This window comes from Rhinopithecus roxellana, chromosome 8, assembly GCF_007565055.1.
Source record: "Rhinopithecus roxellana isolate Shanxi Qingling chromosome 8, ASM756505v1, whole genome shotgun sequence".
In the NCBI taxonomy this organism is placed as follows: domain Eukaryota; kingdom Metazoa; phylum Chordata; class Mammalia; order Primates; family Cercopithecidae; genus Rhinopithecus; species Rhinopithecus roxellana.
Genome location: NC_044556.1, coordinates 305,419 through 319,173, shown reverse-complemented (window position 1 = coordinate 319,173; position 13,755 = coordinate 305,419). Strand labels below are relative to the sequence as shown.

Genomic DNA, 13,755 nt, shown 5'->3' with positions numbered 1-13,755 from the left:
GTATATATAGGATATAATCAAAATACCATAAATGCGATGCTATCGTGTGAATTTCCTGATTTTGAGGTGGATAATGGTTACGTGTAAGAGAAGTCCTTCTTTTTAGGAAATACGCACTGAAGTGTTTATGGATGAAGAGGCATCGTGTCTGCAACTTAACTCTAAAATGGTTCAAAGGAAAACTTCATGCAGCAGTAGGGAGGGAGAGAGAGTTAGGGAGTGAGGGAGGAAGAAAGGAGGAGAAAAATAAGACAAATGTAGTAAATTAGCGACACTGGGAAATTTGAGCGAAGAGTTTTCAAAAGAATTATCTGTGGGAGGTCGCTTGAGTTCGAGGCTGCAGCAAGGGTATTCACGTCACGGCACTCCAGCCGGGGTGACAAAACAAGACTCTGTCTCAAAACCAGAAAATAATTCTCCATATTACAGGTTGAGTATCCCTTATCCAAAATGCTTGGGACCACAGGGTTTCAGATTCTGGAGTTTTCTGAATTTCTGAAGGTGTGTATCATACGTACTGGTTCAGCATTACTAATCCAAAAATCTGAAATCCTCCAATGAGCATTTCCTTTGAGTGTCATGTTGGTGCTCAAAAAATTTCAGATCTTGAAGCATTCTGGTTTCAGACTTTCAGATTAAGGACACACTCAACCTGTAATGAAACTTTTCTACATACAAAGAACTATGTCAAGATAAACACTTTAAAAATGAAAGAAGGAAGGCCGGGTGTGGTGTCTTATACCTCTAATCCCAGCACTTTGGGAGGCAGAGGCGGGCTGATCACTTGAGGCCAGGAACTCAAGACCAGCCTGGCCAATATGGTAAAACCCCATCTCTATCACAAATACGAAAAAATTTTCTGGCTGTGGTGGAGTGCACCTGTAATTCCAGCTACTTGGGAGACTGAGGCACGGGAATTGCTTGAACCCGGGAGGCGGAGGCTACAGTGAACCAAGATGGCACCACTGCACTCCAGCCTGGGTGACAGAGCAAGATTCCATCTCAAAAAAAAAAAAGAAAGAAAGAAGGCCGGGCACAGTGGCTCATGCCTGTAATCCCAGCACTTTCAAAGGCCGAGGCGGGTGGATCACGAAGCAGGAGATCGAGACCATCCTGGCCAACATGGTGAAACCCTGTCTCTACTAAAAATACAAAAATTAGGTAGGTGTGGTGGCAGGCGCCTGTAGTCCCAGCTACTCGGGAGGCTGAGGCAAGAGAACTGCTTGAACCTGGGAGGCAGAGGTTGCCATGAGCCAAGATCGTGCCACTGCACTCCACCCTGGTGACAGAGTGAGACCCTGTCTCAAAAAAGAAAGAAATAAGAAAAACAAACGAATCCAGCAACCCCTGTGCACTGCACATTTCCTTCCTGGGGTAGGTGGGAAGGAAACAGCAGGACCTACCACAGCGAACTCGTCTCGGTCCAAGTGCCCATCCTTATCAATGTCACTGAGGTCCCAGACCTGCAAGGGAGAGACCAGCATGGGTTACTGCGGGAGGAAAAATTGGGTGAGAGTGAGACCACCTGCCAGAATTCAGACTCTCAGCCATGGCACTCACTGGGCTCAGGACAAGGAAGTCAACATACATTTCAGAACCAGTCTTCGAGTTCTCAGAAAAACCATCACCTGTGAAGTACTGTCAACTACCAGATGCATGGTCTGACAATCATCATGATTATAATCATGGCCAAGGCTATACTTTAAACTTAGCCTGAGTTTCCTCTTTATCGTCTTACAGAGGCATCTTAGAAAAGACAGCTTTGATTGAGTACAGGTGTTGCCCTAAACACCCACACTCCCTATGCTCACTCCTGCAAACCCCACCCCACCCCTTGCATTCTCAGCTGGGCAGGGCTGTGAGCTCATGTCTGAGCATGTCTGTGGGTCTCGTCTCCTCTCCCCAGCAGTGGATGGTGAGACAGGTGTCAGGTCCACTCAGTGCGCTGAAGAGGAGGCAGGCAGGCAGGCAGGCGTGGGTTCTGGACTATGCCTAAGACATGTGCAGATCTCAAGCACCATTACGCTGCCAGCTTCCTAACCCATGCCAGCCTTCCTGGATGGGCACACCTGCCTGCCAGGCCAATGCTGGGCAGGATGCCAGTCCCTGGATCTAAGAAGATGCCCACTGCTCTATCCATAATGCTTCATGTGTCACCATCACCCTTCCCCAGCCAATCATCAGGGCTTCAGTCCATGCAGGTTTCTCACATCTGGGTCCTCCTCTCCACCTCTGCTGCTGCGCCCGAGGCTCATGACTCCCCAGTTCGCACAGCCAAGAGCCTCCAGCTGGCTTCCCTATCCCAGTCTTGTCCCTATGGCTACCACAGGGACTGCTCCAGAACACACACCTGACCCTGCCTCACCCTGCTCCTCAGCCTGGCAGATGGGGTCCTGTCACCTGGCTGCTGCTGAGCCCTGATGGTAGCAGGTCCCTGCACCCCAGCCCAGCCTCCACAGACTCCAAGGGGTCCTCCACCTACTTTGCCAGGGATCCAGGATTCCAACAGGCCTTTCTGGCTCCACAGTCCTCCCTCAGCCCAGGCCTTCCTCACCTCGGCACTACTGCCTGTTAGGGCCGGATCACTCTCTGGGGTGTGGGCCATCATGTGCACTGCAGGGCACTGAGCAGCGTTCCTGGCCTTGACCCACCAGATGCCAGCAGCACCCGACCCAGGTGTGACAACTAAAAATGTTCCCAGGCATTGCCCAATGTCCTCTGGGGGCCCTGAGGGGCAGAAGCGCCCAGGGGGAGCCCTGGCCCTAACTGGCATGCCAGGCTACCTGCGGCCTCTGTGCTGTCACTCAAGATGCCCATATGCCCAGACTTCCGCCAGAGTCCCCCTCACCCTGGAGGATGTGACCAGGGACACCTCTTCTAGAAAGTCTTCCCTGGCTGCCCTGCTCCCCGTGCTCGAGTGGGTCGGGGCCCTCCCCTCTACCACTGTCCTCACTGGGCCAAACTGTGATTATCAGGGATGCTGTGGGGAGTGTCTAATGGACAGGCGAGGTGAAGAGGGCAGGCTCTGGGGACAGCTGCTCCAGAATGCACACTGAATCCTGCCCCGCGCTGCCTGCAATAGGATCTCATCCCTTATGCACCCTTCCACAACTGTGCAACCAGGGTGACTTCCCAACCACCCTGAACATCTGCTTCCCCATCTGAAAAACAGGGGGTGGAGGGGTGTGAGACACAGTCCTTAACAGCATGGCTGCAAGTGCTGGATGTGTGTCTTCATGCAGAGCACTAGGGCCTGGCCTGCACATACTAAGCCCTCAGTAAATAAGTAAATAAGTAAAAGCATCTTGGCTATTACTTATTTGACTTCTTTGATGGTACCTAATCATCCCCACCTTCCCACTGCCCAGCACAAGGCAGAGTCCACTGCAGGCTCTGAAAAATGCTTACTGAATGACTGACCAGATGCATGATGTGTGGGTGTCTGGATGCACAGATGGATGACGGCACGGATGCAAGTGTGCACGGATGAATGCATAAATATGGACATACAGGGACATGTCAGCATAGACGTACAGGCACAAAGATGCATGCACAGATGTGTGGATAAATACATTGCATGGGCATGTGCACACATAGATGAATGGATCATAGGGATGCAGAGGGACATGGGTGCATAGATGCATGGATACAAAGATGCATGCATGGCTGGGCACAGTGGCTCACGTCTGTCATCCATCCCAGCACTTTGGGAGTCCAAGGCGGGCAGACCACCTGACACCAGGAGTTCGAGACCAGCCTGGCCAACATGGTGAAACCCAATCTCTACTAAAAATATAAAAATTAGCTGGGCGTTATGACCCATGGTCCCAGCTACTCAGGAGGCTGAGACAGGAGAATCACTTGAACCAGGGAGGCAGAGGTTGCAGTGAGCCAAGATGGCGCCAGTGCACTCCAGCCTGGGTAACAGCGAGACTTCATCTCAGAAAAAAAAAAAAAAAAAATTAAATAAATAAATAAAATAAAACATATTTATGGTTAGACAGAAGGTGTAAGTTCTTTTATTTTATTTTTTCTAAAGACACAGAGTCACTCTGTCACCTAGGCTGGAGTGCAGTGGTGCGATCTCAGCTCACTGCAACCTCTGCCTCCCAGGTTCAAGCGATTCTCCTGTCTCAGCTTCCCGAGTAGCTGGGACTACAGGAGCATGCCACCATGCCCAGCTAATTTTTGTATTTTTAGTAGAGACGGGGTTTCACCATGTTGGCCAGGATGGTCTTGATCTCTTGATCTCATGATCCACCCACCTCGGCCTCCCAAGTGCTGGGATTATATGTGTGAACCACCACGCCCGGCCAGAAGGAATAAATTCTAATGTTCAATAGCACAATAGGAGAACTATAGCTAACAATAATTTATCGTATCTTTTTTTTTTTTTTTTTTTTTTGAGACGGAGTCTCGCTCTGTCACCCAGGCTGGAGTGCTGTGGCCGGATCTCAGCTCACTGCAAGCTCCGCCTCCCGGGTTCACGCCATTCTCCTGTCTCAGCCTCCCGGATAGCTGGGACTACAGGCGCCGCCACGTCGCCCGGCTAGTTTTTTGTAGTTTTTAGTAGAGACGGGGTTTCACCGTGTTAGCCAGGATGGTCTCCATCTCCTGACCTCGTGATCCGCCCGTCTCGGCCTCCCAAAGTGCTGGGATTACAGGCTTGAGCCACCGCGCCCGGCTATCGTATCTTCCAAAGTCTCTAGAAGAGAAGATTTGAATGTTCCCAGTACAAGGAAAGGATCAATGTTTGAGGTGATGGATATGCTAATTACCCTGCTGGGATCATTAAACATTGTGTGCATGTATCAAACCATCACATGGACCTCACATTACAATTATTATGTATCATCAAAAATAAAAATAATAAAACATAGAATAAAGCAAAACACGGTTGACTCTTGAACAACATGGTTTGTTGAACTGTGCAAGCTCACATATGCTCGTATTTTTCTAATCAAATGTGGATACAAAATACAGTAGTCGTGGGATGTGAAACCTGAATATACAGAGGGCCAACTTTTGTATCTGCAGGGCTGACTGAAGGACTTGAGTATGTGTACATTTTGGTGTATGGTGGGGCCCTGGAACCAATCCCCCTAAGTATACCAAGGGACAACTGTACTTTTAGTTAATAGAAACAAATTGAGGCTTTTAAAATTAATTAATTTGGCCAGGCGCGGTGGCTCACGCTTGTCATCCTAGCACTTTGGGAGGTCGAGGCAGGTGGATCACCTGAGGTCAGGAGTTCAAGACCAGCCTGGCCAACATGGTGAAATCCCATCGCTATTAAAAATACAAAAATTGGCTGGGCTTGGTGGCTCACACCTGTAATCTCAGCACTTTGGGAGGCCGAGGCGGGCGGATCATGAGGTCAGGAGATCAAGACCATCCTGGCTGACACAGTGAAACCCCATCTCTACTAAAAATATGAAACATTAGCCGGGTGTGGTGGCAGGTGCCTGTAGTCCCACCTACTCGGGAGACTGAGGCAGGAGAATGGCGTGAACCTGGGAGGCGGAGCTTGCAGTGATCAGATATCGCGCCGCTGTACTCCAGCCTAGGCGACAGAGCGAGACTCTATCTCAGTAAAATAAATAAGTAAATACAAATACAAATACAAATACAAGTACAAAAAGTAGCCGGGCATGGTGGCTCATGCCTGTAGTCCCAGCTACTCGGGAGGCTGAGGCAGCAGAATCGCTTGAACTTGGGAGGCAGAGGTTGCAGTGAGCCAAGATCATGCCACTGCACTCCAGCCTGGGTGACAGAGCAAGACTGTCTCACAAAAAAACAAAACCGGCCGGGCGCAGTGGCTCAAGCCTGTAATCCCAGCACTTTGGGAGGCCGAGACGGGCGGATCACGAGGTCAGGAGATCGAGACCATCCTGGCTAACACGGTGAAACCCCGTCTCTATTAAAATACACAAAAAACTAGCCGGGCGAGGTGGCGGGCGCCTGTAGTCCCAGCTACTCGGGAGGCTGAGGCAGGAGAATGGCTTGAACCCGGGAGGCGGAGCTTGCAGTGAGCTGAGATCTGGCCACTGCACTCCAGCCTGGGCAACAGAGCGAGACTCCATCTCAAAAAAAAAAAAAAAAAAATTATTTATTTATTTATTTTTAAAACAGAGTCTCACTCCTGTTGCCCTGGCTGGAGTGCCATGGCACGATCTCAGCTCATTGCAGCCTCGACTTCCCAGGCTCAGGTATGATTCTCCCACCTCAGCCTCTAGAGTAGCTGGGACTACAGTCGCACACCACCACAACTGGCTAATTTTTTTGTATTTTTTTTTTTCAGTACGGATGGGGTTTCACCATGTTGCCCAAGCTGGCCTCAAACTCCTGGACTCAAGTAATCTGCCTGCCTCAGCCTCCCAAAGTGCTGGGATTACAGGCATGAGCCACCACACCAGCCTAAATTGAGGGTTTTTATTTTTTTTGAGACAGAGTCTCGCTCTGTCACTGTGGCTGGAGTGCAGTGGTGCGATCTCAGCTCACTGCAATCTCCACCTACCGGGTTCAAGTGATTCTCCTGCCTCAGCCTCCTGAGTATCTGGGATTACAGGCAAACACCACCACACCTGGCTTTTTTTTTTTTTTTTTTTTGAGACAGAGTCTCGCTGTGTCTCCCAGACTGGAGTGCAGTGGCGTGATCTCGGCTCACTGTAAGCTCCACCTCCCGGGTTCAAGCCATTCTCCTGCCTCAGCCTCCCGAGTAGCTGGGACTACAAGCGTCCGCCACCTCGCCTGGCTAATTTTTTTGTATTTTTTAGTAGAGACGGGGTTTCACCATGTTAGCCAGGATGGTCTCTATCTCCTGACCTCGTGATCCACCCGCCTCGGCCTCCCAAAGTGCTGGGATTACAGGTTTGAGCCACCGCGCCCGGCCCTGTATTTTTTTTTAGTAGAGACGGGGTTTCACCATGTTGGCCAGGCTGTTCTCAAACTCCTGACCTCAAGTTATCCACCCACCTCGGCCTCCCGAAGTGCTGGGATTACAGGCGTGAGCTACTGCACCAAACCAAGACTTTTTTTTTAAAGAAAACGCATAAAATTTTTCCTAAATTTGCAGCAGAGTTGAAAATACTTTTACCTTGAGCTTTACAGGAAGAAAAAGAGTAATTAACAGTAGAAAAGAGCCAGGCATGGTGGTATGCACTTGCAGTCCCAGCTACTCGGGAGGCTGAGGCGGAGGATGGCTTCAGCCTGGCAGTTGGAGACCAGCCTGGGCAACATAGTGAGACCCCATCTCTAAAAACTCAAAAAAGAAATAAAAAAGGCCGGGTGTGGTGGCTCACGCCTGCAATCCCAGCACTTTGGGAGGCCAAGGCAGGTGAATCACGAGATCAGGAGTTCAAGACCAGTCTGGCCAACATGGTAAAACCCCATCTCTACTATAAAAACAAAAATTAGTGGGGCGTGGTGGCATGCACCTGTAATCCCAGCTACTCGGGAGGCTGAGGCATGAGAATAGATTGAAATGGGGTGGCGGAGGTTGCAGTGAGCTGAGATCACGCCACTGTACTCCAGCCTGGGCGACAAAGCAAGACTCCGTCTCATAAATAAATAAATAAATAAATAAATAAAAAGATACACACACACATTCCCACATTCAGCACAATGGAAAGGGGGAAAGCCCAGGCTGGGGAGCTTAAGACTGAGCTCTACTGGTCCCGAAGCCCCAGGCAGCAATTTCACTTCTGAGTCCACCTCCTCATCTGTGAAGTGTAAGGATTCTAGCACCCTCCCCAGGGGCTGCGTGAACACTGTAAGCCACGCCCTAGGAAGCCCTGAGCCAGCTGGGGCGGGACCCACAGGAGCGCTGATGAAGCCCCTGATGGCACAGGGAGAAAACAGGGCGAGAGCCCCGTAAGCACCGTGGGGAAAGAGAACAGTGGCACACAGCAGGGACACCGAGTGCGGAAGAACCAAGCCCGCGGCCCACTTACCCGGCCCAGGACATCAAGAGGCAGCTTTGAGTTCATGAGGACTGGCTTGACTTTGTCTCCAGAGAGCAAACCATTGATGGGTAAGAGGCTTTCAAAAATCCCATCAAATTTGGCCTTTTCTTCCACCTAGTTGGAAAGAAATAGCCCGAGTAAGTAGGAGAGCGCACCTGTGTGAGTGTCCAGACCGAGCTCTGACCGAAAGCCAAGTGAAAGTGGCCATGGACCCATCATCACCCTTGGCTAAAAGCACAAAATGATCTTAGAACTGTCTTGGCCCCTTCCAAAGTGAACACATGCCCTGAAGGAAATAGCATTATGGCGACCTCAGATCTGGGAGCCAAGGTCCTCAGGAGGGAAGCCCTGGCCCCGGGCCTTGCCCTTCATCCTAGCTGCTGCCTGAGTGGGGCAGGAGTCTCCCATGGTGGGGCAGTGTCTTTGCAGGGAAACACAGATCAGTCTCACCTTCCTCCAAGAAGCCCACTTGTACCAAAAAGACAAAAGTGTGAGCAGATGTTATTGCTTGAGCAAATAATTATCAAAATCAACTTTAAACAAGTACAGGAAGCCCTCTGGTTTTTTTTCTTTTCTTTTACTTTTTCTTTTTTTTTGAGACAAAACTCTCGCTCTGTTGCCCAGGCTGGAGTGTAGTGGTACAGTCTCAGCTCAATGCAACCTCCGACTCCTAGGTTCAAGCAATTCTCGTGCCTCAGCCTCCCGAGTAGCTGGGATCACAGGCATGCGCCACCACACCCGGCTAATTTTTGTATTTTTTGTAGAGATGGGGTTTCACCATGATGGCCGGGTTGGTCTTGAACTCCTGGCCTCAAGTGATCCGCTTGCCTTGGCCTCCCAAAGTGCTGGGATTACGGTGTAAGCCACCAAGCCCGGCCATATACAGGAAGCCCTCAATTTCTAATGGTAAATAAATTAATACATAAATATGAATAGCTCTTCATGAACAAAGGGAAGGTGCGGCATTAGGATGCGGAGTCACAGTTCCTGCTGTTCTGAAAGACACAGCGCAGGCAGCCCGTAAAAGAGGCCATGAGTGAGGCAGTGGCTTCCAGTCTGTTCCGTCCTCCAAAGGAAAGGAGGCCCACAGCGAGTGGGACTCAGGGAGAGCAGGCCTCTTGCAACCTGCTTGGCCACACACTGGAGCTATTGGGAGCACTAAGAAAACACCCTCAACACATGTCCATCGACAGATGAATGCATACGCAAAGTGAGGTAGATCCAGACAGTGGAACATCCCTCAACCACAAAAAGGAAGTGAGTTTTGACACACGCTACAATGTGGACAAACTCTGAGGACAGCATGCTAATTAAAATAAACCAGACACACACAAAATACAAATACTGTATGAGGCTGGCACACTGGCTCATGCCTGTAATCCCAGCACTTTGGGAGGCCAAGGTAGGGGGATCACTTGAGCCCAGGGGTTTGAGACTGACCTGGGCAGCATGGTGAGACCCCATCTCTAAAAACAAAAAACAAAAACAAAAACTAGGCCAGGCGCAGTGGCTCATGCTTGTAATCCTGGCACTCTGGAAGGCCAAGGTGGGCAGATCACTTGAGGTCAGGAGTTCAAGACCAGCCTGGCCAACATGGTGAAACTCCACCTCTACTAAAAATACAAAAATTAGCTGTGTGTGGTGGCACGTGCCTGTAGTACCAGCTACTCGGGAGGCTGAGGCAGGAGAATCACCTGAACCGGGGGTCGGAGATTACAGTGAGCTGAGATCGCACCACTGCACTCCAGCCTGGGCAACAGAGTAAGACTCCATCTGAAAAATAACAAAAAACCAATACCACATGATGCCACTCATAGGACGTCCCCTCCTCCCTAGGCATATCCATGGAGACAGAAAGCAGAATGATGGGTGCCAGGGGTTGAGGGATTGGGAGGTTCAGGTATAGAGTTTCAGTCTGGGAGGATGAGAAAGTTCTGGAGATGGACGGTGGTGATGGCTGTACAACATGAATGTACTTAACATTCCTGAACTGTACACTTAGAAATGGTTAAGATGGTAAATGTTATGTGATGTGTCTTTCAGCCACAATAAAAACCTTTTAATTTTTAAAAGAGAAAAACCAAGACAGTGCCCTCAGTCACAGAGATGAGATCACTGGCAGACACCGCATGCTCTCACGGCTGCTGGTGCTAAGAAGCTGAGCACTGCAGGTCTGTCTCGGGGGCCTGAGATCCTCTCCTGGCCATCAGACTTGCTGACTCAGTGCCTTCAGAAGCCCAGGAATGTTCACAATGGAAACAAACACTTGGCACTCCGGGCTTGTTCTTTCTGACTGTGGCTGTGAATGGAATGCAGAATCTCTCTTGACCATAGTCCACCCCAATTACAGCGCCTGGTCCTGCGCTCCCTGACTCCTCTCTGTAAGGTCCCCAGGCCCCTCGTCCCAGCTCTTCCAGTGAGGCCTGGACATAACCCCTGCTGGAAAAGAGCCATCACATTTTAAATAATAAGATCTCTTGGCAGTGTTTCCCATGACAAAGTAGCTCTTTTTCAAAGTCCACACAATGCGCTGGGTGACAGGGAGAAACCCTTCACCACAGTGATTGCCACTGGCAAAGTGCTCGATGACAGAGGTGACTGCATGACTCCTCGGTCACATGACACATCTTTATGTCCTCTCCCTGCACAGATGCCCCCACCCAACCCACGACCTCTCCAAGAAGGGAACAAACCAACCGTGTAAACATGGGACACAGGTACTTGGGACCTTTGCTTGATAGCAAGTGTTACTCATGTCAGGATTTAAGCCACAAAAACGTGAGGAAATGTGACAGTCTGAAAGTGAAGGGAAGGTGAGGAGGCCTCACGTTATCTGGAGGGACCATGCTCACTTCCTTTAGCAGGAATTCTGTACTTAGAAGACAGCTCTCATTTTTTTTTTTTGTCTTTCTGGAAGCAGTAGCATATCTTTCCAGCCACAACATCCTCTGTTTTAAAAATAACACTTCAAGTGCTGAGAGAGGCTTTTCACAAAGCAATCAGAACATCAGGGAGGAAAGAATAGTAACATGCAAAGTGGCTGGAAAGAAGCGAGAAAGCAAGGAACACATTTGGGGGTCCACGTGCTTGCAAGCTCTCACCGTTTCCTCTTCTATTCTGAATAACCAACACAAGCAGCAAAAACCACAGAATGTGACCTAAAGATGCAAGATTCAAACTGCAGTCCTTTAATAATCCAACTCCTGACACTTAGTTGTCCCGGTAGGCAACTCCCAATTCCAGTGAAGGACCATCGCCTTTGTAAAAGGTGCTCAGAAGAGGCGTTTCATCCGAGTGCTACGGCCATTCACACTAAGACAGAAGAGCTGACAGAATCATCCTATAAAATGCTCTGAACAACATCAAGCTAGAACAATTCCAGAACAATTCTAGAACAACTGCTGGAACAATTCTATCTGAAGGAGAGCCAAGGAGGGACCTATTTCCCGTTCACTTACCCTCACAGCCCAGTGGGCCTCTGCAGAGGGCGGTGTGACCATCAGAGGGCTGCTGGTGTCGTGCTGAGAAGAGAGAGAAACATTCCTTTGTGGCTGGCACAGAATTAAATCATAGGTGGGTGGGTTTGCTGAAAAGGATACACGTTTCAAAGTGCTTTCAAAAAAGGGAAGACTTCAAAAAGTTAAACACAGAATCATCACATGACCCAGCAATTCCACTCCTATGTATTGACTCAAATGAATTAAAAACGGTTGTCCAAACAAATCCTTGTACATGAATGCTCGCAGCAGCACTATTCACAACAGTCAAAAAGGTGGAAATAACCCACATGTCCACAGAGAGATGAGTGGATAAAGATGTGGTCCATCCTCTAAATGGAATATGGAAACACTGATCCATTCTACAACATGGATGAGCCCTGAAAACACGATGCTGAGAGAGAGGCCAGACACAAAAGTCCATGTTAGAGAATTCCATTGACATGAAATGTCCAGAACAGGCAAATCCATTGACAGAAATAAAATTAGTGGTTGCCAGCGACTGGGAGTGGGAGACAAGGAGTGATTACTTAATGTGGATGGGGTCTCCTTGTGGGGGGATGAAAATGTTCTGGAGCTAGACAGAGGCAATGACTACACAACGCTGTAAATGTACTAAATGCCACTGAAGAGTTCACTTTAAAATTATTAATTTTCTATTATGTGAATTTCACCACAATTAAAGGGGAAGGCTAGAGAAAACATGGAAATATACACGCAAATACACACATGCACATACACACGCACACACATCTGGTATTAGAAGAATGTCAACTTGAAGGACTTTGGACACTCACAAATTTAGGTGGTGGCATGCTCAAATTCAGATTGCTCAAGGTAACTTCATGGCCACTCTGTGCACAGGCCACCAGTCTCAGTGCAACATAGAAACCCTGCAAGTCCAAAGAAAGGGAAGGAGTAAACAGCACATCGCCAGTGAGGGTAGGGGAGCTGTCTCTAATGGTAGGCTTCAGGGAAAGAGGACGTCCACTTCAACAATGAAGACTGTCCATGCAAAACCCCTTGGAGCATTGGGCTGAACTGGACTCACCTTGGGGATATCGCTTAAATGAATACATTAAAATGGACTTGTCCTGGCTGGGTGCGGTGGCTCACGTCTGTAATCCCAGCACTTCGGGAGGCCAAGGCAGGTGGATCACCTGAAGTCAGGAGTTCAAGACCAGCCTGGCCAACATGGCGAAACCTCATCTCTACTAAAAATATAAAAATCAGCCAGGCGTGGTGGCAGGTGCCTGAAATCCTAGCTACTTGGGAGGCTGAGGCAGGAGAATCCCTTGAACTCAGTGGGTGGAGGCTGCAGTGAGCCAAGATCATGCCACTTCACTCCAGACTGGGCAAAAAACAGCAAAACTCCGTCTCAAGATGAATAAATAAAATAAAACAAAATGGACTTAGGTTCCACTGCATCTGAAAATCTGTAAAATTTCAGATGCAAGCATTTTCCAAAAACTATAAGCTCCCAACATTTAGGAAGTGTTAGGTTGTGTAAAGCAACAAAGTTAACATGGTTAAGGTGACGAATGATGGACCAAATATGTGCCGAATTTGTGTTTGTTTGTTTTAGAGATGGGGTCTCACTCTGTCACCCAGAGTGCAATGGCGCAATCACAGCTCACTGCAACCTCAAACTCCTGGGCTCAAGCGATCCTCCTGCCTCAGTCTCCTGAGTAGCAGGGACCACAGGTGTGCACCACTATGCCCAGCTAAGTTTTTATTTAGTTTTTTAGAGGTGGGATCTCACTACATTGCCCAGGCTGATCTCAAACTCCTGTCCTCCTGCCTTAGTTTCCTGAGTAGCTAGGATGAGAGGTATGAGCCACTGCACCTGGCTAGGTGTTGAATTTTTTAAAAAGCAGTCTGAAATACACATGGTTGGTCAGAAACTCGTATCTGTGGTTCACCACGATCCCCTCGGCCTCACTGAACGGAACATCCCCTGCCCATCCCCAGCGGCCTGACATGGACCCCACCTTGACACCAGAAGGAAGAAGTTGAACTAGGCTGTCAGATGCCTCCCCTCCTAACCCAGGACCCACCACACACAGGCTCAGTGGACTTGTGAGGCATCACCTAGCTTCAAGAGTGTTTTGTTGTTTTTTTTTAAATTAACTGGCCTAAGAACATGGATACTTTTAAAGCTATAAATACTGTTAACAGTTTTAAAAGTGTCTTCCAAGAGATAAGTGCTAGGATCGGCCTTTCTCAGCCTGCTGTCCTCAGAAGCTCTTGTAGAGTGTAGAGGATCATAAGAGGGTGTTGAGAAAAGGGGACCT

General features: G+C 49.0%; 1 protein-coding gene across 16 annotated transcripts in view; it reads right to left on the bottom strand.

Annotated features, from left to right (window-relative positions):
- EPS15L1 (epidermal growth factor receptor pathway substrate 15 like 1) overlaps positions 1 to 13,755 on the bottom strand; it is a 119,788-nt gene that overhangs the window by 73,794 nt on the left and 32,239 nt on the right. For 14 of the 16 annotated variants that reach the window (XR_747795.2, XR_004058779.1, XM_030935898.1 and 11 more), the window contains exons 5-8: positions 12,259 to 12,354; positions 11,423 to 11,485; positions 7,953 to 8,078; positions 1,404 to 1,463 (exon numbers count right to left, since the gene is read on the bottom strand). Coding sequence is in view for 14 of the 16 variants with exons in the window: in XM_030935898.1 (XP_030791758.1) it covers positions 1,404 to 1,463; positions 7,953 to 8,078; positions 11,423 to 11,485; positions 12,259 to 12,354 (345 nt within the window). In the remaining 2 variants the exon portion in view is untranslated. The remainder of the gene's footprint in view (positions 1 to 1,403; positions 1,464 to 7,952; positions 8,079 to 11,422; positions 11,486 to 12,258; positions 12,355 to 13,755) is intronic. The other 2 variants (XM_010361488.2, XM_010361489.2) reach the window with 2 other exon arrangements.